The sequence below is a fragment of the Lonchura striata genome, chromosome Z (assembly GCF_050655825.1).
Source record: "Lonchura striata isolate lonStrDom1 chromosome Z, ASM5065582v1, whole genome shotgun sequence".
NCBI lineage: Eukaryota > Metazoa > Chordata > Aves > Passeriformes > Estrildidae > Lonchura > Lonchura striata.
Genome location: NC_140740.1, coordinates 75,828,574 through 75,852,420, shown reverse-complemented (window position 1 = coordinate 75,852,420; position 23,847 = coordinate 75,828,574). Strand labels below are relative to the sequence as shown.

General features: G+C 37.7%; 1 protein-coding gene across 5 annotated transcripts in view; it reads left to right on the top strand.

Annotated features, from left to right (window-relative positions):
* The first annotated feature begins 2,464 nt into the window (after positions 1-2,464).
* The window catches only part of TUT7 (terminal uridylyl transferase 7), a 33,044-nt gene continuing 11,661 nt past the window's right edge, over positions 2,465-23,847 (top strand). For 3 of the 5 annotated variants that reach the window (XR_014951473.1, XM_021531134.3, XM_085567329.1), the window contains exons 1-18: positions 2,465-2,557; positions 4,367-4,893; positions 9,035-9,210; positions 9,755-9,871; positions 10,609-10,786; positions 11,273-11,361; positions 12,298-12,349; positions 14,038-14,107; positions 14,929-15,055; positions 15,773-15,892; positions 17,830-17,961; positions 18,532-18,712; positions 19,047-20,179; positions 20,305-20,455; positions 21,149-21,235; positions 22,074-22,174; positions 22,680-22,737; positions 23,460-23,563. Coding sequence is in view for 4 of the 5 variants with exons in the window: in XM_021531134.3 (XP_021386809.3) it covers positions 4,398-4,893; positions 9,035-9,210; positions 9,755-9,871; positions 10,609-10,786; positions 11,273-11,361; positions 12,298-12,349; positions 14,038-14,107; positions 14,929-15,055; positions 15,773-15,892; positions 17,830-17,961; positions 18,532-18,712; positions 19,047-20,179; positions 20,305-20,455; positions 21,149-21,235; positions 22,074-22,174; positions 22,680-22,737; positions 23,460-23,563 (3,372 nt within the window). In the remaining variant the exon portion in view is untranslated. Of the gene's footprint in view, positions 2,558-4,344; positions 4,894-9,034; positions 9,211-9,754; positions 9,872-10,608; positions 10,787-11,272; positions 11,362-12,297; positions 12,350-14,037; positions 14,108-14,928; positions 15,056-15,772; positions 15,893-17,829; positions 17,962-18,531; positions 18,713-19,046; positions 20,180-20,304; positions 20,456-21,148; positions 21,236-22,073; positions 22,175-22,679; positions 22,738-23,459; positions 23,564-23,847 lie in introns of all 5 variants that reach the window. The other 2 variants (XM_021531135.3, XM_085567330.1) reach the window with 2 other exon arrangements.

Sequence of the window (23,847 nt, the reverse complement as noted above, 5' to 3'; positions counted from 1 at the left end):
AAGCAGGTATTTGATAAGGTGGGATCTTAACATGACATAAATTATATGGAATAACTAGTGGAAAATGTTCTAGTTTGGGCTGGGGTAGAGCTAGATTTCTTCATGGTAGCTGGTATGGGGACAATGTTTTGGATGCTGGAAAATGTTTTGGTAACACAGATGTCTTTTAGTTATTGCCAAGTAACACTCAGCATCAAGGCCTTTTCTGCTCCTCATACTATCCCTAGCAAGTACTCTGGAGATGCAAAAGAAAAGGGACAACATATTTGGCCAAGTTCTTTTGGGGTGTAAATGGCTATATCCACTGTCTTCCAAAAATGCTCACCATAAAATATCTAGCAGACAGGTTTTCCAATTTATCTGCAAGTGACACAGTATCTCACTGATTAAGACAAAGAGCAACATAGTCAGCACTTATAGTAGCTTAGAGTAGCTTTTCAAGCTGGAGAGTGTGCCAACAGTAAAATGCTGAGATGAAAAAGCAGGTATACAGCAAGGCTCCAAGAGCTGTCTGAGTCACAGTCAAAACAGAAGTCTACCTTTGCTTCCTACCACTTCTGTACCTGGACAATCCCACCTCCATTAGCAGAAGCATGACAAAAAGTATAATCCCAAACTGGCCCAGTTTGTCTCACAAAACCACATAAAAACACAATCCTTTATTCCTTGCTGAACAAGCTTCCATAAAGGAAAATAGTATATTTTCTACAACAGCAAAATAAAACAAAACCTATTTAAAGGATTTATAAAATGGTTGCTTAAACTCTAGAACAAAATGACTGCAGCAGATTCAAGATCAGTACTCAAAAAATTCCAGAGACTACATTTCTTAAAAAAAAAATATTTTGTGATGCCCAATTCTGTTTGTTCTTATTGAGTTGTAATCTTTTACTTTTTCTCAATTTCTCTCTCTTATTTTATTACTGATAAATTCAGAAAGGACTGCTAGTTATCTTTCTCATTTCAGTATATTTGTATTCCACATGCTAAGTTTATTTTTCTTACAAAAACTGACTAATTGCATCTTTATGCTACCTATTTAGGAAAAAATCTCAGTGGATCAAAACTTAGGCTTTCCAAGCAAGAGCATGTGTCTTCAGGACATATGACAGTTTTAGCCCATTTCCTCTTGTTTTTGTCTGACCATAGAAAATGCTAGTATTTGAGTATACAATAATCCATCTAATTGAGATTTAAACATGGATCACTGGCTTTTATAAAAACCATAGGAATTTTAGTTCCATAAAAATGACAGAAACTTTAGATAGTCTTGCATGGCTGCATTAGTGAGACTATTTCATCAGACCAAAGGTTGTTTTAGTCACCACAGCCACTACGACACAAAACCTGCTGAGCCTGCAGCCACTCAACAATTTTATGGAAGGAGGCAAGACAGGGTTCAGAAACATTTTCATGTTTGGTATCCCAGCTACACCTGCTTACAGCAATTGTTTTCGTAAGATATGCTATCCTTCCATGCCAGGCCCTCACCAGAAAGCATCTTACCAGGAAAGGGTAATAAAGGGAAAGTCAAAAGTATCTTTTGACTGTTAATGCAAAGCACTAGGCTGCAAGTTCCTGCCTTGGAAAGGTACCATAAATTATTCTGGGAAGTCTCTGCTGTTTACCTATCTTCAAAACCTATATACTTGTACATATTTTGCTAAGGCAATTTGAACTGGAATGGGAAGATGAATTCTTATGAGGACCACCTCATGAGGCTTATTAAAAGTCCCTCTTTTCCATAAATATGAATGCAAAAGCATGGTAGAAAAAGACCCTTCTCAGCAAGCCAGTAAATTAGGTACTTGTTTTCTGGGCGATAAATGCAATGTACATTATCCATCTCTTCAATGACCAAGAAGGCCAATGGCTTCCTGGCCTGCATCAGCAATAGTGTGGCCAGCAGGACCAGGGCAGGGATTGTCCCCCTGTACCCAGCACTGGTGAGGCTGCCCCTCAAATCTTGTGTTCATATTTGGGCTCCTCACTGCAAGGACATATAAGTGCTGGATGGAGCATGTCCAGAGAAGGGCAATGGAGCTGGGCAAGGGTCTGGAGCACAAGTCCAGTGAGGAGCAGCCGAGGGGGCTGGCGGTGTTTAGCCTGGAGCAGGGGCAGGGGAGATCTCTTTGTAGTCTACAACTGCCTGAAAGGAGAGCGCGGCCAGGCGGGGCTCGGCCTCTTTCACAGGCACCAGGGACAGAGGGCAGAGCCTCAAGCTGAGGCAGGGGAGGCTCAGGAGTAATTTCTTCACAGAAAGGGCGATTAGACGGGGCAAAGGCCTGCCCAGGGAGGTGGCGGAGCCACCGTGACAGGCGGCGTAAGGAAAGGCCGGCCCCAGCACGCCGCGCTCGGCCACACCCGCTCTCGGCGCTCGCTCCGCCCCGGGGCGGCTCCAGCTCCGCGCCGGCCCCGTCCCGCCCCGCGGGGCGCGGAGGGCGGGCCCGCGCTGCCGGAAGGCTCGGGCGGACCGGGCGCGCTGCGGGAGCGGCGCCGTTTCCGTCGCACCACAATGGCGAGCCCTGGGCGGCGGGCGGGCCGGCGGTAGCGGGCGGTGAGTGCCCTTCTCCTGGCGGCTGGCGGCAGGGCGAGGCCTTGCCCGGCGGCGGGCGGCGTCCCCCGGCGGCCTGTGCCCGCCGCCCGGCCCTCTGCCTGCCTCTCCCCCTCCCCTCGTGCCGGGCCCCGCCGCGGCCCCGCCGCTCGCGGGCTGTGTCCGGCTGAGGCGGCGGTTCGGGTTGTGCTGCGCCACAGTCCCTCCGTCGGAGTCGGAGGGCGGCACGAGGGGGTAGGGAGCTTCGTCAGCCCGCGGGAGGCCGAGGAGGAGCGAGCCGGGAGCGGCGGCGTGGCGGCGAGGGAGCCCTGGCCCACGCAGTGCGTTTGCTGCGCCGGCATCTTGCCGGCTGCGCCCGGTCCCGCGGCAGCTCGGCCGGCGCTGCCTGGCGCTGCCGGCTCCGCGGCGTCCTGCCCGTCTGCCCCGCTGAGCCCCGGGGCAGCCCCTGCCCGCGCCGGGCGCGCCTGGGAGCCGAACGTAAACTTGGACTTTTCTGTTTCCTTCCCGTGCAGGGAGGTGTCGTCATCCAGCCTGGCGGCAGGGTGTGGGCGTCGCTTCTGGGGATGACTCTAAAACAGGCTGGGTTTAGGTCACTCTGAAATTCGGGTTTGACAGCGTTTTTTGCCTAAAATAGGAAGCAAGTGCACTTCGTGTATTTGAAACTTTTCTTTCCGCTCTTAGCTGCATTTCCAGAGATGTACATAACTGGGTGAGAATACTGTTCTTTAGGACAGGAATCCTATTTGTTTTGTTGCTTGTGTGGGACCAAAAAACTGTCTTCATCTAAGAGGGGCATAAGCACTAAAAGCCTCAGGCCTGTAAAATGCAGACATTGAGATTCTTATAAAAAAAATTCAAAAGTGAAAAATCAGGTACCATCCTCCCATATTAACGGCAACAGAAGGGCACTTTGTGATGTTTAGGTGCTTGAAAATGCTCTTTACATCTTCTTAGAGTTTTATCTGCATCCTTGAGCATCTACGAGTATTTTGAAAGAGAAAATATTTTTTTTGTTTTGTTGTATCTGTCTGTATTTAAATCATAAAATTTTGTTGAGGCAACCACTGCCACTTAACATGTTTTACACAGTCTCTTCCTGTAATTCCCCTTTCACAGTCCACATGGCTTATTGGCAACATTGAAGTTAGAGCTCTGTGGAAATGTTTTGTGGTAAGAACATAGAGGTAACCAAAGAAAGGGAGGTGGGTGTGCAGGCCATTCAGTGGTCCAGATGTTTTAGACAACACTAAAATAATGTGAAATAGGAGTGCTTAATACTGAGTAATGTGAGACCTCACAGTGGTGCACTGCCTAAAATGTGCAGACAGCACATTGTTTCTCTGTCATTATATCCTACTTGCCTGATATCTAGATTGCAACTTAGCTTCTGCATCTCTCTGTCCTCTGATGATCATGACTTTCATTCTTAACAAGGTGAACAGTGTCTGCTGTGGGCAGAGAGGAATATTCTGCTATGTAGAATGGCCTTGGGGCCATCCTTGCCTCCTTTTTTGCCTCCTTCAGCCATTCTTTCAAAGCTTTCCTGTACTGATCTGAGACTGATGTAGACTCTTAAAATTTTCTATCTGTCCTAAAGACCGTAGGGCCTGGAAAAGCCATAGGCCATCTCTGCATTTTATAAACCACTCATAGGTGTTAAGACATACTAAGAGAAGAGACCTAGTTGAGTGTTGGACTGCTTTTTCTTGCCTTGGTTTAAGCCAGGGCTTTAATTGTTGTGAGCATACCAGTTATTATCCAGTGTTCATTCCTTTGATTTTAAAATACAGCTTTTAACTTTTTGATTTCTAGGTGGGAATTGCTAAGCTGAACAGCAATAATCATGGGAGATGCTGCAAAACCTTGCTTTGCCAAACAAAATAAGGAACAGGAAATTTTGCATCCAGAAGAATTAAAAGAAAGTCCTTCACAGATAGACTGCCAAGTCATGGATGAATATGGAATTGGCTGTAGCAATAAAATAGATACCAGCTTGCTTAAGAAAAAGGGAACTCCAGGTCATTATGGAAGCAGTCCCAGGAGAGGGCCACGAAGTGTTTTGAGTAGCCCAAATTCACTTAAAAACACAGCTTACGGTCAAGGGTCAAAGTTAATTGATATCCATAGAGACCAAATGAAGAAGTGGGTATCTGATGACCATCATGGTTCTGCTGACACCTGGAGAGAATACCGTTCTGCTGCCTGGATTCCTGGGCATGGCAGGACAAGAAAGGACTCTTTTCACGAGGTGGAAGGTGCTGGAAACAGAAGTGTAAGACAACAACTTCAGGAGGATTTAATGAGCAAAGATGTGCCAGACATGCTGAAAGGAAGTTCTGGTAATCACGTATTTCTTTGTTTTTGCATAGCTATCCAGTAAAGTAGCTTCGTACCTGTGTTACTGAAAAGTAAAATTTCAAGATTCACTATTAAAGCAAAAAAAGTGGTTTTGTTCTCTCATGTATTGCAAACCGTTGACTGCTCTGTACTTGTAGAACTTCAGACAAATTGTTATAGCAAATAATACAGAACTTGTTTTATAGATTGTGTTGTCTTTGTAGTTTAGCCTGTGAGTGATAGGAGTAAGTAGATTGCAGCATCTGTGTGGTGTCCCTGTTTGTTATTTTCCCTGTATAATTTGATGGAATCTGTCGAGGCTGGTAAGAAATCTTTCAATTAAGCTGGTAACAGAGTAAGATTTTTGGAGCTACCAATGAGGTCTTTAACAATGTATCTTAATGAAGATCGAAAGCAATGCTGTGTCAGTATTGTGAGAACTCAGTGCAGCAATAACATAAATCTAGTTCTTCATACATATTTAACTTCCCTGTGGTTAGTTGGTACTAATAATCAGAGTACAAACCCAAAGCATTGAAATGTCAGGAATGACAGCCTAAGGGAGGGTGAAGTGATCCATACAATCATATTTTCATTGAATGCAAGTAAAGCAAAAATAGGAAGCTTAAAAGAATATAGAGACTATAAACTTGTGTGTGATGCAGCTAACAGGGAATGCTAGTTGACAAGAAACCTGTCTTATTTTATTTAAGAGTGGGAGCCAAAGGCAGTAGTGATCAGACCCTTTGCTGAGAAGAGCTATTCCTGGTTGACACTAGGAAGTCCAGCAATTAAATGTCCTTTGCCTTGATACCAGCTGTCACTAAAAAGATAAACTGCAAACAGGTGCCCAGCATCTCTTGTTAGAAGTAAGCTGTGGAGAGCTCAACCTCACATGAGGAGAGAGCAAAGTGTTTCCAAAGCTTTTTCTTCAGTTAAAGTTTTCTTTAGTTTCTTTCACTAGATGTAATAAACTTTTTTATGTGAAACTTCAGGAACTTTTTGAAATAGATTTTTGGAACCACTGGCAATCATACTTGAGAACTTAAGGGAAGTGAGTTACTGACTACAGGAATGGGCAAGTGTCTCTTAAAAGAAAAATTAAAACAGTGTTCAGCTTAAATCTCAGGGGTCAGTTTTGGAACAAATATACTGTAAGTATTTAAAAAGTAACAAAAATAAGTAGTAAGTATGCATTTGTTAAGGAAAAGGTATGCTAAGCCCTAATTTATTTATTTAAAATTGATCAGTCCCCTGTGGACACGAGAAAGGTATTTGGTAGGTATTGCTTGTACTAGTGCTGTAGTACTTTGGATACTCTGTAAGTAAATTAGTGGAAAATTGTGTGGATTAAATTAATGTAAGATGCTTGCAAAGCTAATTAGGTAACTATACTCAGAAATTACTAAAGAAAGTATTTTGTCAGTTAAAGAAAGTAGTGAGTGAACATATAGTGAGTGAGGATTCTATTCCATTCAATGTTTGTTATACTACTCTAATGATGAATGGAGACAACAGACCTATTAATTTTGTGCTCTGAAAATTGAATATGCTGTGGAGCTGGTAGGAATGGAATGCAGAAAAGCAAGAAGGTCAATTAAAGTAACTTTGCACAGTTGGAGAAATGACCTACAAATAGGATGAAATATAAAGGATCTGTAAATGCCATTGTTTAAGGAGGAATATCAGCTATGCAGATGAAGGATGAAAAGTTACTGTAAAGTAGTATTTTTTCAGAGAAGGATCTGAAATGATAGTGAATCAGAGATGATAATGGGTAGTTATTATCATGGGGTTGTGAGGCTTGAAAAAACCCTCAGAGTCTGAAGTACCCCTTTTCCTGAGTAGTCCTCCATCCAGTTTTGGCACTCCATTTGTATGAAAATGGAAGCTGTGCAAAGAAAAGCAAGAAGGTTGTCAAGATATGTAGGAAACAGAAGCTATTCAAATTGTGAACAATGTCCAATATTTCTGCAAAATGAAGAGGGTAGGGAGGTAATCTTCTTCTGTATAAGAAGCTGTAAAAAGCTCCTACTTCAAAAGCTCCTGCTTAGTACTGTAAAAAGCTACTACTGATGTCATGAACTATGTTGTTTCTTTCCACTAGATAGGACATAAAACTGTGGGCCTAAAATTGAGCAAGAAAGGTTCAGGTGAGGAATAAAGGGCAAGTTTCTACAGGTAAAGCTAGGAAGGTTCTGGAGAAGTTAATGGGCAGCTTGTGGAAAAGGTACTTGAAGGCCTTTACAGGCCTTCAAGAACAGGTTAGCTGAGCATTGCTCAGATTTGACAGTTCATTTCATCCTGCTGTGAAGCACAGGCATGGCATAGCTCACCTCCTGAGCTCCCTTCAGAAATTTTGTGTCAAGTAGCAAAATTACCAAAAATGTTTCTTCTAGCATTTACTTGAAATATTTTGTGCAGTTGTCCTTCTCATTGCCTTCATATCTTCTTTATTGTAGCTCATAAGGAAGTTTACCAAATCTCTGAGACACTGTTCTTTAGTACTTTATTTAATCATTAACCTATAATTAGATTGTCACTATTGTACCTACCAAATATTAGAAGTATTTATTTAGTTCGTAAATTTTTTTAAGTTACTTATTGGCTACAGAAATAATTAAGACGTAGGTAGTTGTCACAGGCTTTTCTGTGAAAACATTAATATACTTCCAGGTTCTATCCACACTCATCAGTTAAAAGATATAGTGAAACAGATGTGGCACATCTTAGGAATTTGAGCAGAAGTGTCGATGCAAAAATGGAGGATGTGGGGAAGGTTCAGAAGCTCAGACTTCTGTTTGTGCACCCTGGAGATTCCTTTGGAGTACTGCTTCTACAACCTCTTTATTCTACAATTCTCTTTATTGCAGCTTAAACTTGTGCTGCTGCTGAAAGAAAGAAATTATATTACCATCTTTGCCCTGGTACTGTTTACACCACTAATCACGTGTGCTGCATAATGAATTGAATCAAATAACTGGTCACAAATACACAACTTGGTTGTTACCCTTTTGCCAATTATTAGAGACAAAAATTGTGATCATGGGAAAGAAATTTTGTAAATGTATTTAGAAGAGGAGTTTAATCTGGGGTTTTTATTTTGCCTTTTTTAATTACTACAGATTAAAGCCTACTACAGATTAAATATTATGATAAAAGTTTGGGAGTCTAAGGAAGTTGCATGAACTTTCTTAGAAGAAGGGAACTTTAGAAATTCCAGGCATTGGGACATCCTGTATTGCTGTACAAGTTAAAGGCGAGGTGTAGAAATCTAATATATATATTTATTCCTGAGATTATTTTTACAGGTATTGGCTTTGGGACAATAGCAGCTTCTGCTTCAAAATCATGATAAAATTCACTTTAAAGTAGAAGTGGTGTTTAGATTGATTTGTTCCAGAGCTTTTGCTGTAAACACAACAAGCTTTTTAAGCATTATTATTATGGAAATTTTACAGCTTTATTAAAGCAATGTGCACATACTTAGCAAGTCCATTCTTTAGTGTCTGTAGCCAGCAGTGGTGCGTACTTTTTCCATTTGTTTATTTAATTATTGTGAAGGTAGTATGATCCATATACTGGTTTAGCTGAAAGGCAAATTACATTATCACCAGTAATAATCCTTTGTTAATGAATTGCTTATACGTGAGTTAAACTACAACAGTGCCATATCAGAGTGCTGCTGGGTCTTACAAATCATTCAGATTGGCCTGAACTTTTTAATTCTGTCATATTTGTAGTCTGCCTTATTTGTCTACCAAAGCCTAGCCAGGCATCCCAAAATCTTTGGACATACTCTGTATTTTCTGTGTTATGACATACAGGCATATCTGTTGCATTTAGTTCTAATTTTTTTTTTCCAGTTAGCAAAGGTATCTAAATAAGGTGATTTTCTTCAGTGGAAAAAATTAATTCATTTATTTGTAGTTTGAGATAAAAGCACTATAGGTGGTGATGCTAACATACACTTATTATTATCTGACTTGCACAGGACAAGTTGTGAAACCAAACCAGGTAGGTGAATTGTGCATTCTTTGACTCTTCATGTAAGTAGAATGTTAATTAAGGAAAACAATTTTTTAAATGCTGTCTGGTGCTCTGCAGTTATTTGACATGTTTGCTCTCATAATTCTTTATAAGAAATGAAGAAGCTTAGAAAACCAAGAAGACTGAGAAGAACTGTAAAAGATGAGTGTGATCATGATGAAGTGGAAGATCCAGTCATAGATGAATCTGTGCTGTCAGCAAAAGAACTTCTGGGGCTTCAGCAAGCTGAAGAACGATTGAAGCGAGACTACATTTATAGACTGAAGAAGGTGCTGCTGTCTTTACTCATACAGATAGACCTCTCCTGTTTTTTGTGCATATAAATATATTGTACATGGTACATTTTGAGCAATATCTCTGACTGTAGCTAGAAAGTTTAGTTACAGAATTTTAGTAACCATATTGGCTGCTAATGAATTGTAAAAAGATGAGGGTTTATCTTTTGGGGTCTTTCGTTACAACATTGATAGCAGTTCAAGTTCAAAAAAATGGCTGCTCCTTTAGTTCATGGAATGACATCAGATCTTAATTAAACTGCTGGAGTAGTTGTTTTTTCAGTTAATGTATTCTTCCATGGGCATTGAGTATTTTATCCCGTAAAAGATAAGGTGTTGGATGTGATTGACATGGTGTCATTTTTCTGACATTACATTTGATGTGCAAACTTTTTGATGGCAAATAAGAAGTGAAGGAAGCTACAGTAAGTGGGTGTAGGTTTCAGAGTTAGTCCACTGAACTTAGCAAGGGTACTGAATGAAACGAAAATTATACCTTTATATATTTTAAGGGTTTTTTTTACTATCTTTATTTTAGCAACCTCGAAGCTATCCATCAGCAAAATATACCTGCAAGTTGTGTGATGTTCTCATTGAGTCAGTGGCTTTTGCTCATAAGCATATTAAAGAAAAAAGACACAAGAAAAGCTTAAAGGTGAGTTTAGCCAAGGAAAAATTATAAATTGTGGTTTAATGAAGCCTTCCTTACCTCACTAAAAATAATGAAATGGTGCTGCTTTTAAAACCACTCCTTTACTTTTTTACCATGTTTTAATCTTTTTAAAAACTGTTACTAATGAAAACAGTAAGTTTGGGACCTGAACTTTGCAATGAGGAGCAGTTGGTAGGGCAGGATTAGAAGTTATTACCTATATGGCAGAAGTAGATTTTATAACTGAAACATCAGAATGAATATTTCAGTTTAGAAATACTACAAAAATTAAGCATCTGTGAAGTATTACAGACTTGTTTATATGTAAAGGAAATAGGTTTGTTTTGAGCATAAGCATCAAAATAACTTCAAGCATGACATGAATTTTACTTTTTTTTTTAACAGCTTCTAATTTGCCTGCTTGAAGTGGACAAAAATATGTCTTATGCAGGTTTTTTGTTTCTTCCTCTTTAGCTGCTACCTTTTGACACTTCATAGGTGATGATTTTTTTTAACATGCCAAATACATGTATGTCTATATATATATATATATATATGTAATCTCTGAACATTACTGAAACCTCCTGGAGTATCAGATTCTTTATTACTTCCAATTATCTACATTACCTAGAAAATTTGTGGTGGTTCTGGTATTACTTGGGATGAGTTTATGACATTCATTTTAGCATGTAAAGCAACTCAAGAAACTCACTGAAACATTGGTGTTGTTATCTTGAAAGGAAAAGCAAGAAGAACAACGGCTGACTGCTCTTCCTCCTCCAACGCCTTCCCAAATACAAGCTATTGGTGTTGCTATTGAAAATGTTGTGCAGGAGTTTGGCTTAAATAATGAAGATCTAGAAGAAAGGCTTAACATTAAAACAATGATGGAAAACTTGCTGCGTCAAAAATTGCCAGGTATTATTTGCAATTTAAGTACTAGATATGCCCGCTTATTAAAAACAAAATAACAACAAAAACTGAACAAACAAAAAAATAACCAAACAAAAGAAATCCCCAACACCTTATGAAATGAAAACTGAATTTAAAACCTTCTCTCTAAATTCTAAAACAGCATGTTTAGTTACTAGTCTGTTGAACAACTTGATTTAGCAATATAAACCTGTTCCAGAATTAAATTACAATGGAGTTCATGACACAAACAGGCCTGTAGTAAAAAGTGAGGATGAAAAAGATGTGATGATACGTCTTCATGATAAGACTTTACCAACAACAGCATGGGAGGCAGGATTTAGTAACAGTTCTGGGCTGTTAAAGACCTTTCTTCTTTTCCTGTGCTTACCAAAACCAAGTCTAGGTTTAAGATGTATTAACAATGCTGTAGTTAGCAACAGACTCAGAGTTAGGCATAGTGTAAATGAAATATAATTCTTTTTGTTGCAGAGTGTTCATTAAGATTGTATGGCTCCTCCTATAGCAGATTTGGTTTCAAAACTTCAGACTTAAACATAGATACCCAGTTTCCTGCCAATGTAAGTAAGGCCATTTTATTAAGTATGTGTTAGTGGTTTTGAATGTTTGCATCTTCATGTAGATTATATTGTAAACATATTTTATAGTGTGGTAGTAACACTTATAAAAGCCCATTGGGTAAAACAGTGGCGGTCTGGTCTTAAAATAACATTCTTCACAGAGCTGTAGTCATCAGGCAGTGTGATAATACATCTTTATGTTTTGCTGAAACTTCTTATGAAAACACTTAAAACATGTGTACTCTAGCAGTCCTCTGAGACAGATGATTATTCATGTTCTCTAACAGCTGGAGTAAATTACACTTCTGTGGTCTTGTTTCAGTACTGATCCTGGTTTTGTATTGATATCTTCACATATGCACATTTTGACTACTAGGTTATATTTGAGCCATGAAACCTCATGGTTATTTATATGTGGAGTAATTTAAGGTCTTTATTTGTCATGTTAATTGTTTTTATGCATCTTTGTGCTTGAACATTGAAAAGGAATTAAGGACCTGATTCCATACTTAAACTTACTGCTGCTGTAGTTGATTTGGCAGTCCCATTGTTAGAATTTAACATTTCCTTTAGGAAACCAAGAGTTATCTAAGTTCATAACATGCACAGAATTTCAAAAAGCCATAATTCCAGGTTTTAATATGATGTAAGTCCACTGTGTCAGAATGCAGTCATATTTAAGCACACTGAAACAATAATTCTGTTGGTGGGGGTTTTCTTACCATAGCCAAGTCTTTGATAAAGGTAAAAATAACTCTAGGAGCAATTACTCCAGGATTATATATTTTTCCTTCAAAGCAACCAGAGCTCCTGTTCCTTTTAATACAACTTAATAATAGTGAAGTACACGTAGAGGTGGTTTTAAATCTGAGTTGTAGAAAGTCACTTTCTTGACAGATGGTTGATAAAAAACAGTTTTATTCCTTTTATTGACAGATGACTCAACCAGATGTTCTCTTACTTGTGCAAGAAAGTCTCCAGAACAGTGGTAAGAAAAAATTACTGCCTTCTCAATTTCATTAAACTGCTTAGTATCGTTGAATTTCACCTCTGATGAACAGGTACATCACATGCTATTCTTTTCTTAGAAAGATATGAGACTGAATAATACTGCAGAAAAGAATGCATTAGGAAAACTACTTTTAGTTTGACATTCATGTTACGAGGGCCGAAGTTCTCTTATTTTTGATGATGTGAGAAATTCCTAGTGTGAGGCATTCTTCTTTATTATAAGTGAAGATGTCAGTACATGTGAGGTAGACTGCTGCCCTCCCCTGCTTGCTCTATTAGCCATAGTACAGAAAGTAGCCTAAGTTCTTTAACAGAAACCCAGTAATGTATTTTCACATTGTGGTCTCTTTTCCTGTAATTACCTGCACGTGTGTGTCAGCGCAGGTGATGGCCATGTACAGATGACTGCATAGAGGCACACAGGGTTTTTTCAGATAATGAATGTAACTCTGCACATTTATACAAGGAAGTAAAGTTTATGATCCTTAAACGGCACTTCCTCAACCCAAGCATATGCAGGCAAGAAAAAAAAGAAAATACTGGGCAAGGGGGCGTGAAAACTCTACTCTTTTTAAATGCAGATTGCAAAAAGTAGCTTCACTGTTTCCTTGCCTTGCTTTATGCCCACAGCTTGGGAACTACACCATATAATTCAAAACATGTATGTTTAGTGACCTAGATTTTCTCAGTGGCACCCCCACCATCATTGTATGTGCATTTTATTGTCTGGACCATTGTGGTGTTTGAGAATGGGGTTATTTTTACGTTAGATTAGAGGAAGAAGACACAGATCTCGTAAGAAGTTAGGGTCACTATTGTATCAAAAAAGCAATAAATATTTGCATTAACATGTTGTGCAGTGTCTTCTCTATGCATGAGAAGATACAGGGATAGAGCATTAGGTGTTTGAGATACCTTAGTGGAAAAAGCAAGATAATTTTTGGTGAAATTAGGTGTCCAGTTAGCTAAATAACATCACAAAAATCTTGTTATTTCAGAATCTTTGAGTAAAGTATCTAAAATTCTTTGACAGTTTCTTCCCCTCCTGGCCCAGTGAAACCATAGGTTTCAAAAGGTATCAAAAAATAAGTTGAGTTTGGATCAATCAGCACCACTAAGAGAAGGAACTAGGGTGGCTGACAGCTGAATTATATTTGGAAAATTATATTGAGAATAAGAAGGAAAAAAAACAGAAAAATCATAGCAAAAGGACATAATGTAGGCAAGCCTGTTCTATGTTTACATAAGAGATTGTCACATAACAAGGGAAAATATTTTTTTCTGTATAGTAGTGATGTAACACTCTGTTTTTATTTTTTGCACTAATATTGTTCCATAGGTGTTGTAGGTCTCTCTGCATACCTCAGTTACGGAAGCCAGCTCTTAACCAAAATATAGCTCCTTAATTTTACCTACTGTGTATATATGAATTCTAAAAAGTTCTGGTTTTTCTCTGTATTTTCCTAACAGTTTTTATTGTATAGACCATACTCTTCCTATCAAATGTGAAACACATAAATCACATGTACTTTATTTTTCTCAATATTAGTCATTATATTAGAAGCTGAAATTCTATTTGTACTCTTCTAGTTGCATCCAGTTCAACGTATTTTTTTATTAACATCATGCTTAATGTGGCTTCTTCTTTTTCTTTTTCCCATTTAGACTCTTTTACGGAAGTTGATGCAGATTTCCATGCTAGAGTACCAGTGGTGGTGTGCAGAGAAAAGCAAAGGTCTCGGTTGTCAATTTGTGTGTTCTAATAGTGTATAGCAATATAAATTATATTACCACCTGATAAAAGACGTTTCTGTACTAAATTATTACAGTTCCATGGATCTTGAAACACAAACTAACTCTCATGGGCAAGTCATTCCTAGCCTAGAATAAGAGGGTAAGGGTTGTTCTGTCCTCAGCTGTGTATTTTCCAACCCCTTCAACCATTATGGCTTCCAGCATGTACCCTTACCCTTCCATTTGGGATTATTGCTTAAGCAGAAACGTTCCTTTCTTATAGGTAGTGTACATACCATATTAAATTATAGATTTCTGTAAGGATAAGAACAGTTTGCTTAGCTTCGTTTGTATTTTGAAAACAAGTGAAAAATATTTTATTTTGCCCATTTGATGAATATCAATTAAGATTCATGAAACATTCTATGAACAGATGCTGATAAAAATATTACCAGTTATTTTATGTTGTGTTAAAACAGCATAGAAACTGTTTGATGGTGGGTGTGGTGCGGGAAGACATTTCTGTTTCATGAAAGAAATTAATACTATAACTTTTTCAATTCAGGAAATTAATATTAGAAAAATAGTTAAATTTGAATTGTATCTTAAAATGCGTGTACAGAAAATTATAATATATATATATTCTCAACCTAACTATAAATCAAATTAGTACCGCATGCTGCTTTTCATGCAGAGATGCTGTCTTTGAGAGGCTGTCAAGTCTTTCCTTACAGCCTTCTGCTACACTGTTCTGTGAGGTGTTATCTGACCTCTGGATGTTACAAAACCTTCAAGATCTTTCTATTTCTTTTTGGATTTTAGTGGCCTTATTTGTAAAGTGAGTGCAGGGAATGAGAATGCTTGTCTAACAACAAACCATTTGGCTACACTTGGAAGGCTGGAACCCACTATCGTACCTTTAGTGATTGCCTTCAGGTACTGGGCAAAGGTGAGAGTCATTAGTATTCCCTTATCTGTGAATAAATAATGAATTAACTTTGATATTATGCCTGTAGTTATGGTTTAGAAAATGGTGGTTGAAACAGCCCTTGGAAAAAGAGCTGTAATGAGGACATATGTTCTTGTAAATTGTAAGTTTTTTAAAGTACATAATTATCATTTGTGTGTGATAACATTCCACTAAATTTCATAAATGGAATTTTAAGCATCATTCAGTGGAGTGCAGACTGTAAGCATCTTGCTGTTACTGAACTAGTATGCATAGGAGGCATGCATAGGAGATGGAATTGCTAGTTTCTCATAAACTTAATCCATCATATAAAAAAATGAAAAAACTCTTTGTCTCTATTGTAGCTGAAAACAATCTTGGGAATTAACATAATGTGTAAAATTTGTGTGTCTGCAATTAAAATATTAATTAAAAATCGAAAAATGTCTGACTTATCTATGCAGAAGGAGGTATCATTTTTTTGCAGATGTGGTCTATGCTCTCTGTGTCCTATGGCTCTTAGACTGAAAATGTTATGGTAGTATGATAGTAACTGCAATAAATATGCAGCCTTGAGAACAAATCGCATCTGGTAGGAGTTCAAAGGTATCTGAGTTTCTGTAGTATTCAATGTGACTGACTTCTGAACAGTAATTAAAAGAATATTTTTCGTAGTATCACTTGAAACTTCAATGGCTGCACAATTTGTTTTTACAGTTATGCTGTGTGGATCGTCCTGAAGAGGGAGGCTTGTCACCTTACGTATTCGCTTTAATGGTTATTTTCTTTCTGCAACAGAGGAAAGAGCCCTTTCTGCCTGTCTATTTGGGATCATGGGTATGTGTATTAATACACTGAATAGTATAAATGAGAGGACCAGTTGCTTGTGGTGGTATATAGTCTGTCAGCTTTATGCTACTCTGAGCAAGCCATAAGTGAGCCATTTCTGCAGGAATTAAGAATTTGAATTCATGTGTGAATTCATCATCATTCAATGACTACACTTAACTTCAGTATGCCTAGCTGTAAAGGTTGCATTTCATAATCCTAGTCACTGAAGTAAGTGCTCTGTTGCCCCTTCTGTGAATAAGGGGAGGTGGGCATTTACTATTTACTTCCTCGTTTTCTTCAGCCTTAACTCCAGACTGTTGAGAACTCGATCCACATAGCTACATCCCAAAACAACATCTTAGAATTTGCCATCGAATTCTCCAAAAAATAGACCATGGTTGGGGAGCACACTGGTGCACTGATACCATTAGGAGGGATCACATTATGAATTTACAGCATTTATTTCTTTGGTTTAGAAACCAAAATGCATCTTAATGTCAGGAGTTGTATTTTGGATGCCAATCCAGAATCCAGTTCTGGATTGGCATCGTAATACAATTCCAATAATTCAATTCCAATAACTGAATTCCCATTCAGTTATAGTCATTGCACCCATTTTTGTACTTACAGTCTCTTGTTATGTTTAGCACACATGTTCCAATTCCTGTAACTAATTACAAGAATTTTGTAGTTAGCAATTTTCTCTACTACGTTCCTGACTCATTCAAAAGCACATACACTTTCTAACCTGGATGAGAAAAATGTCCTGTTGAATATGGCCATATAATTATAAAAAATATATTTATGGTTGTCTAATGTGCAAGGAAAAGGTTGCATGACACAGAATTACAAAATTTTCTGGGCAGTCAGTTCCAATGTTTGGTCCCTCACACAGTACACCCACACAAGTTCTTCCTCATAATCAGGTGGAACTTCCTGCATCAGTTTCTGCCCATTGCTTCTTTTCCTATTGCTCAGCACCACCTGGATCCATCCTCTTGACACCCACCCTTCAGATACTCAGACATTGATGAGTTGCCTCAGTTGCCTCTTCTCAAGGCTGAACAAGCCCAGCTTCCTCAGCCTTTCCTCATAACTGAGGTGCTCCAGTTGTTTAATTATCTTTGTAGCCCATTGCTGGACGCACTTCAGGGGCTCCATGTCTCTCTTGTCCTGAGGAGCCCAGATGGACACAGCACTCCAGATGTACTTCACCAGGGTTGAGTAGAAGGACAGGATCACTCCCCTCTCACCCTGCTGGCAATGCTCTTCCTAATGAACCCCAGGACACCATTGGCCTTCTTGGCTACCAGGACACACTGCTGGCTTGTGGACAGCTTGCTGCCCACCAGGACCCCCAGGTCCTTCTCCACAGAGCTGCTTTCCAGAAGATCCTCCCCCCGCCTGTGCTGGTGCCTGGGGTTATTCCTCCCCAGTGGAATACAGGACCTGCTTTTGCCTTTGCTGAATTTCAGACAGCTTTTCTCTGCCCATCTCTCCATCCTGTCGTGGCTGCACTCTGGGGTATTGGCCACTGTTTCCAGCCTTGTGTCTTTATGACCTGCTGAGGGGGCCTCTGTCTCTTTGTCAGTCATTGCTGAACAAATTGAACAACACTGGGCCCAGTATTGACGCCTGTGGGACACCCATAATGACAAGCCCATGTTTAGACTTTGTGTCACTAATTACAGCCCTCTGGGATCTGCCATTCATCCGGTTTTCAGTCCACCTCACTGTCTGTTTCCTGACTGTGGACACCTGCACACCCTTCCGCACAGAGCTATTGGGAGTTTTTTGTAAAGAAGTATTGGGAGAAGAGAGAAAGAGGTTGGGGCATATTCTAGTAGTAACTTTTTTTAAACTTCAATTTACTGCAGTGTGGGGACTAAAATTTAAAGTTCACATGATGTTTAGCTCTGTGTTTCTTTTTTTATTTCCTCTAGGTTGGAGGATTCTCATTAAACAAATTAACTCATTTTCATCTGAGAGAAGTCAAGAACAATGCTGTGGTTTGGGAGCATAACCCCACTGATGATTCTGATTTGCCACAAGAAACTTCCCCTAGAAGGGGCGAGGTCTGAACTTCTAAATTTTTTCCTGTAGTATTCTAGCAGACATTGCTGTTCTCAAAAAAGAACAATGTTGTCTTTCAGTTGTGTGCTTATGTTTCAAAACCATGAGCTGAACTAAGAGATTGCACGACTGCTTGCTTCAAGGTCTGTTGTGCTCAGCTCTTGGTGCTAAGGAACTGTTCTTACAAATTACTACTGTTATAGCAACTTTGTAAGAAACAGAATCACTATGTGATTGCATGTTGTGAGAATTAACAATTCAGCCTAGACTTGGCTGAAAAATAGGTTGTATAATCCATTCTGTTCTGTGACATGAGATGTGCGTTTTTCTTTGAAATTTATGAATTACGGTATAAACACTTAAAGAACCAATTGTTATTAAACACTGATGCTACTCTTAACCATTGCTGCACTTTAATTTTGAAGCTGTATACTATATCTTTCAACTTTTTAATTGTGGTATTTACTGCAATTGCAGGAGTGATAAATTCTGCCACACATAAAGAAAGGAAGCTTAGCAGCTAAATGCCTGTGTACTAAATATTATTTAAGGTTTTCTTCTGTAATTGACAGGTTCCCTTAGTATTTGATGTTAGTCAGCAGTGTTCAGTACCTGTTGGTCAGCTCTGGCTTGAACTGCTTCGTTTCTATGCTTTGGAGTTCAATATGGCTGATTTGGTTATTAGCATACGACTCAAGGAACCAGTGTCTCGTGAGCTAAAGGACTGGCCTAAAAAGCGCATTGCTGTGGAAGGTATATAAATATCTCTCGACAAACTTCAAAGAACTGAAACTTTAATTTTTATAAGGGGCTGACTTGGCTGTTAATATTGTGTGTTACAACTTAGAAATTTTTAATATTGGACTGGTTGTAGTAGAGTATTTTTTTTAATAAATTGGTATTATTTTAAACATTTTCAGAAATAAAAAAGTGAACTAAAAAATTGTTTTCAGCACAATTTGTAGATCTTAAGTCCCTACACGATGTTTAAGAGTTACTAGCAAGTCAGACTCTGTAAGGATGTAACTATTATTTTTTTTTAAGAAATTAGCTCTTTCACTGCTGACTTGCTTCTTCTTTTTACTAGACCCATATTCAATCAAAAGGAATGTGGCAAGAACTCTGAACAGCCAGCTAGTGTATGTGTATATTCTTCACTGTCTGAGAGCAACTTACAAGTATTTTGCCTTGCCTCAAAAAAAAAAAGCAAAATGGAGCAAAATACCCTCTTCAAATGCAAGTGAGGAGAAATCCCAAATGCTGGACCATGGAAAAAATGCTATAAAGCATGAAGATTCTGACTTGAAAAACTTGGATGGTAGAACAAAAATGGCCATAGTAGAAGATACCATAATGGAGCATACACATATTCCCAAGGAACATAAAATTGGTCCTTCAAAACTATGTGATGGCTCAGAAAGTTTCACAGAAGAAGAATTGGCTGATGATATAAGTCATCTGGGAATTACCCATGAAGACTCAGACTGTATAATTGAGGAAGTTATTTCTGGAGATAATGAGGATTTTAAACCTAGTTGTGAAGAGACAGAGAGTGAAAATGAAGATGAAGAAGAAGAGGAAGAAGAAGAGCATGAACAACAAAAAAGACAATGGGATACTATTTTGGCTGCTGAGCAGACAGTCGATGAAGACAGTGACAGTGCAGAACTCCCTGTTCTGATGAATGAGCATGAATTGGAGACATGTGGGATTTCAGACTTAGAAGGTTTTCAACAAACTGCACTTACAGAGAGTGATGAATTTGGCTTGGAATGCAGTGGCATAACAGACAGTAAGATTGACGTTGATGAGTACAGTAGCACTGAAGGTACTGATGAACTGGATGAATCCCCACAGAAATTCCTATGTTCAACACAGAGTCAGATATCCCAAACTATTAACTCAGATGATGAAGATGAAGAGGAGGCACCTAGTCTTCTAAATCAGAGAGAATGCAGTGCTACCATTACAGATGGGGATAACACATATACTGGATCTGGAGATGATGATGCACTGTCAGAGGAAGATGATTTTTCCATCCCCACTAAATATGAAAACAAACAATTCAAAGAAAGTGTAGATGGACCTCTGAGGAACAATTTGAGTCAAGAATATCATACTGAGAAGGGAAGCCATTCTGAAGAGACCACACCAGTAGAACAGTGCTTAGAATCTGAACTTCTTTATGAATTCAGTAAACAAGCATTTACAAAGGGCAAGGTAAGCAAGCTGTATCAGAACATAAACATATTGCTTGTGTTCTTTTAGAAGTTGTATGAAAGTGTTGCTCCAATTTATTAAAGTACTGTAGTTTTTAAAACTAATCTTGCTTTTTGTTCATGCAGTCTCCTACAGTAGTATGTAGCTTGTGCAAACGAGAAGGTCATTTAAAGAATGATTGTCCAGAAGACTTCAAGAAAATTGAGCTTGACCCACTACCACCGCTGCCACCCAAGTTTTCAGTTATTCTAGATCAAGTTTGTGTCCAGTGTTACCGTAAGTTTTTTCCTTTGAATATTGTGCCATAGAAAAAGAATCTGAAAAAAAACCTTAATACCCACTGACTAATGGTGTTACAAGGTGACAGTTTATTTGCTACATTGCCTCCAACTCTGAGATGTGATTCTATGATTTGGTTTAATGTTAATGACTCTTATAGAGCTGCTCAGTAGCTTTTATCTAGAGAATTAGAAGGTGTTTAGATCTTTCTTCCAACTGGCTGGTTGATTACTCATCCAGGAAAATACATTTTCTGAGAATCTAATTTTGGGTGGAGTTTTTGACTGATGCTTTTGTATTTGTCTGATGTGAATTATGTTAACTGTTCCTTAACTTGTAGTTTTCATAAAAAAAGACTTCAGTATTCTAGAAAAAATTATGTCAAAATATCGTTTTGTAACATTTCTCCACTTTTGTTCTTTTCAGAGTGACCCAACTTTCCTCCTTTCTCTCTCGCCATTTCTGACCAGACAAAATGCATAATTTGTCTAATTAATGTTTTTCTTTGAGCAGGTATTTCTCTTCTACTTCATCCTTGCTTTCTTTCCTTCACATGTGAATTTTCTCTTTCTCTTTCCCTTCCCCTGCCCCACTGTAAACCCCTCTCTATTTTCACTTGAATCTTTGCTCTTTGCTCTTCCTAAAGAGTAGTTGCTTAAATTGTTGTAATTTTTTCTTCTTTTTTTAAAGATGATTTTGCTCCAAATAAAGTAGAAGATCATGCTCGAGAGTATATAAGACAAAGCTTGGAAATTTTCATTAGACAGGATTTCCCAGGTAATTAGGCCATTCTAACTTCTATTTATAATTTTGATTGTTCATACTTGAGTGTTTTCCAAGAAAATATAATTTCAGTATAATAAACACTCTAGTTTTAAATATTTAACTCATATTGTTGCTCAGCATTGTAATACTTCATTACATTAATTTTTGTTCTAATTCTTTTAAGGCTTTTTTTAAATTTGATTTTTTTTAAATTCATATATAGCACATATTAGTATGAAGGAACAATCAAAGCAGAAGTGGAATAGTTTTACATTTGTTATTTTAACTTCACTTATTAATCAAACTGCTCTTACAAATAACAATGTTTTTTTAGTACTTTCTGTGGAAACTTATTGGTCTTGGAATATTTTAAAATATAGGTACAATATCTGTCCTATTCACAGAACCTAGGCATTTGATTTTTTCCTTTGTTTGTTTCTGGAATTCTTACCTGTAACATGTGGACTTCAGTTCATGGTCTTTTAAAATTAGAAAAAGATTTTTTTTTTTTACTGGAGCCGGGTATATCCCTTACCCTGAGAATCTCTGTACAAAGCATTTTTCAGTCAGATGTCAGCTTGACCTACATGCTGATGATTTAATTACTGGAAAACCTAACTTGTTTCTGGATTTGTTAGACTGGTTATTTGAATCAATAATAGTAGAGATTCTTTTCTCATAAGCAAAGCTGATTGGAAAATTTTAATGCACTACAGAAATACAGTAATGTTTTCCTGCCTACATTAGGAGACATGCAGTGGTTTGCAGCTACATACAATTTGAGATTCTGTTATATATAATTTGATATTTTTTGTTGTTATATGGCTGTAATACAACCTATGCCTTACAGGAACCAAGCTGGATTTGTTTGGCTCCTCAAAAAATGGCTTTGGCTTCAAACAAAGTGATCTTGATATCTGTATGACAATAGATGGTCTGGAAACTGCTGAGGTAGGTCGAGAAGACTTTGGTTTTATGGTTAAATAAATGCAGAATTTTCTTATATTGTGTATCTAGCATAAGTTAATAATTTTATAAAAGCTTTTGATATTAGAAGGAAATACTAAGTTACCACTAAGGCAGATTATTTTAGTGGTGTTTACTGTTGCCCTAGGGATGAGTATAAGAATAAAGTAGCTAGTTTTGCATTTCTAACTTTATTGTGCAGATAAGTAACATTCTTCATTGATTAAACAACTGGGAATAGGAAACAATGGAGGGGCACATCAGTCTCCTTTCATACCTAATACTACCTTTTAAAAAAAAGTTTCTGTTATTATATTATCAGCTGTTGATTTTACATATGCTATTTTGAAACAATTTCTTGTATTCACATAATTCTGTACAACATGAAACATTTGATTATACAGGTTTATGCTTAATGGCACATAATAAAAGACTTGGCTAAAATACTTGGAGCAGATACATCTTTCAGCTTTTTTTCTTAATGTCTTAGGGACTTGATTGCATCAGAATCATTGAAGATTTAGCAAAAGTTCTCAAGAAACAGTCAGGTAATTTTCTGGAAAATTAAAATAAGTAATTCTAGTTTTGTTACTTCATTTGCTGTAGTGACAGTGTTCTGGGGCACTGTAGGTGAAAATCATTAAGATACAACTAACATAAAAGAGTTTATGTTAGTAAGAGAGAGATTGAGTGTTGTGAACGTTTGGATTTATTTTTGTTTGTATATATAGGTATTCAAGTTTATAATGTTATTGGACCACATCTGATCTGGACAGATAGCATGTTTATAACTTACATGCCTAAGAACAATGATTTAAGACTTGAGGCTTCAGTTTAATAATAACGTACTTTTATGTTCAATGCATTGGAAGTTGATAGTAAAAGATATTCTGATGCAAGTCTGCCATGAGAATCCTGTTTTCTTCTTCAAGAAATCATGAATTTTATAGTGCTCGTTTTGGTGTATCTCCAATGAGTTGTGATGAACTATCATTGATGTCTTAAGCTTATTTCTTTATAAATAAATTCTACAATCTTATTTAGACTGCGCTTTATTTTTTGAGGGGGCTAAACATACATTTTTATAAACTATGTTTATCGGATTGATCACGTTTGACAAATTTTTTTAAATCAGTGTTAAAACATAACTGAAATACAAAATTGGTGTCAACTAAGGTTTTATTTTGTAGCCTTTTGGCTACAGTTGGAAGTGAAGTGATAACTTGTAGGACTGTTTGTAGCCATTCAGTAATAAAACATTTCATCCTAGGTTTAAGAAATGTCTTGCCTATAACAACTGCTAAAGTCCCAATTGTCAAATTTTTCCATGTCAGAAGTGGTCTTGAAGTAGACATCAGTTTATATAATACTCTGGTAAGGTTATCTTCTTTTTTATTTTATGTTGTGTAATAAAAAACTGAGGATCTGTTTCTTGAGACTGAAGTGATTGTTTGGATGAGGTTCAAAAAACAACTGATTAACTGTTTCTGATTACCTGTTGCAGTTTTATATTTCAAATAAACCTTTTTAGTTTTATTTTACTATGAGTGGTCAGCTGCACAGTTGTGACTTCAGAGTTGTCACTTTCATAAGAAAATCTATTAGTTCTTCAGTAATAGTAAGAAACAGTGATTTAAGTATTGAAGTCTTTCTTAAAT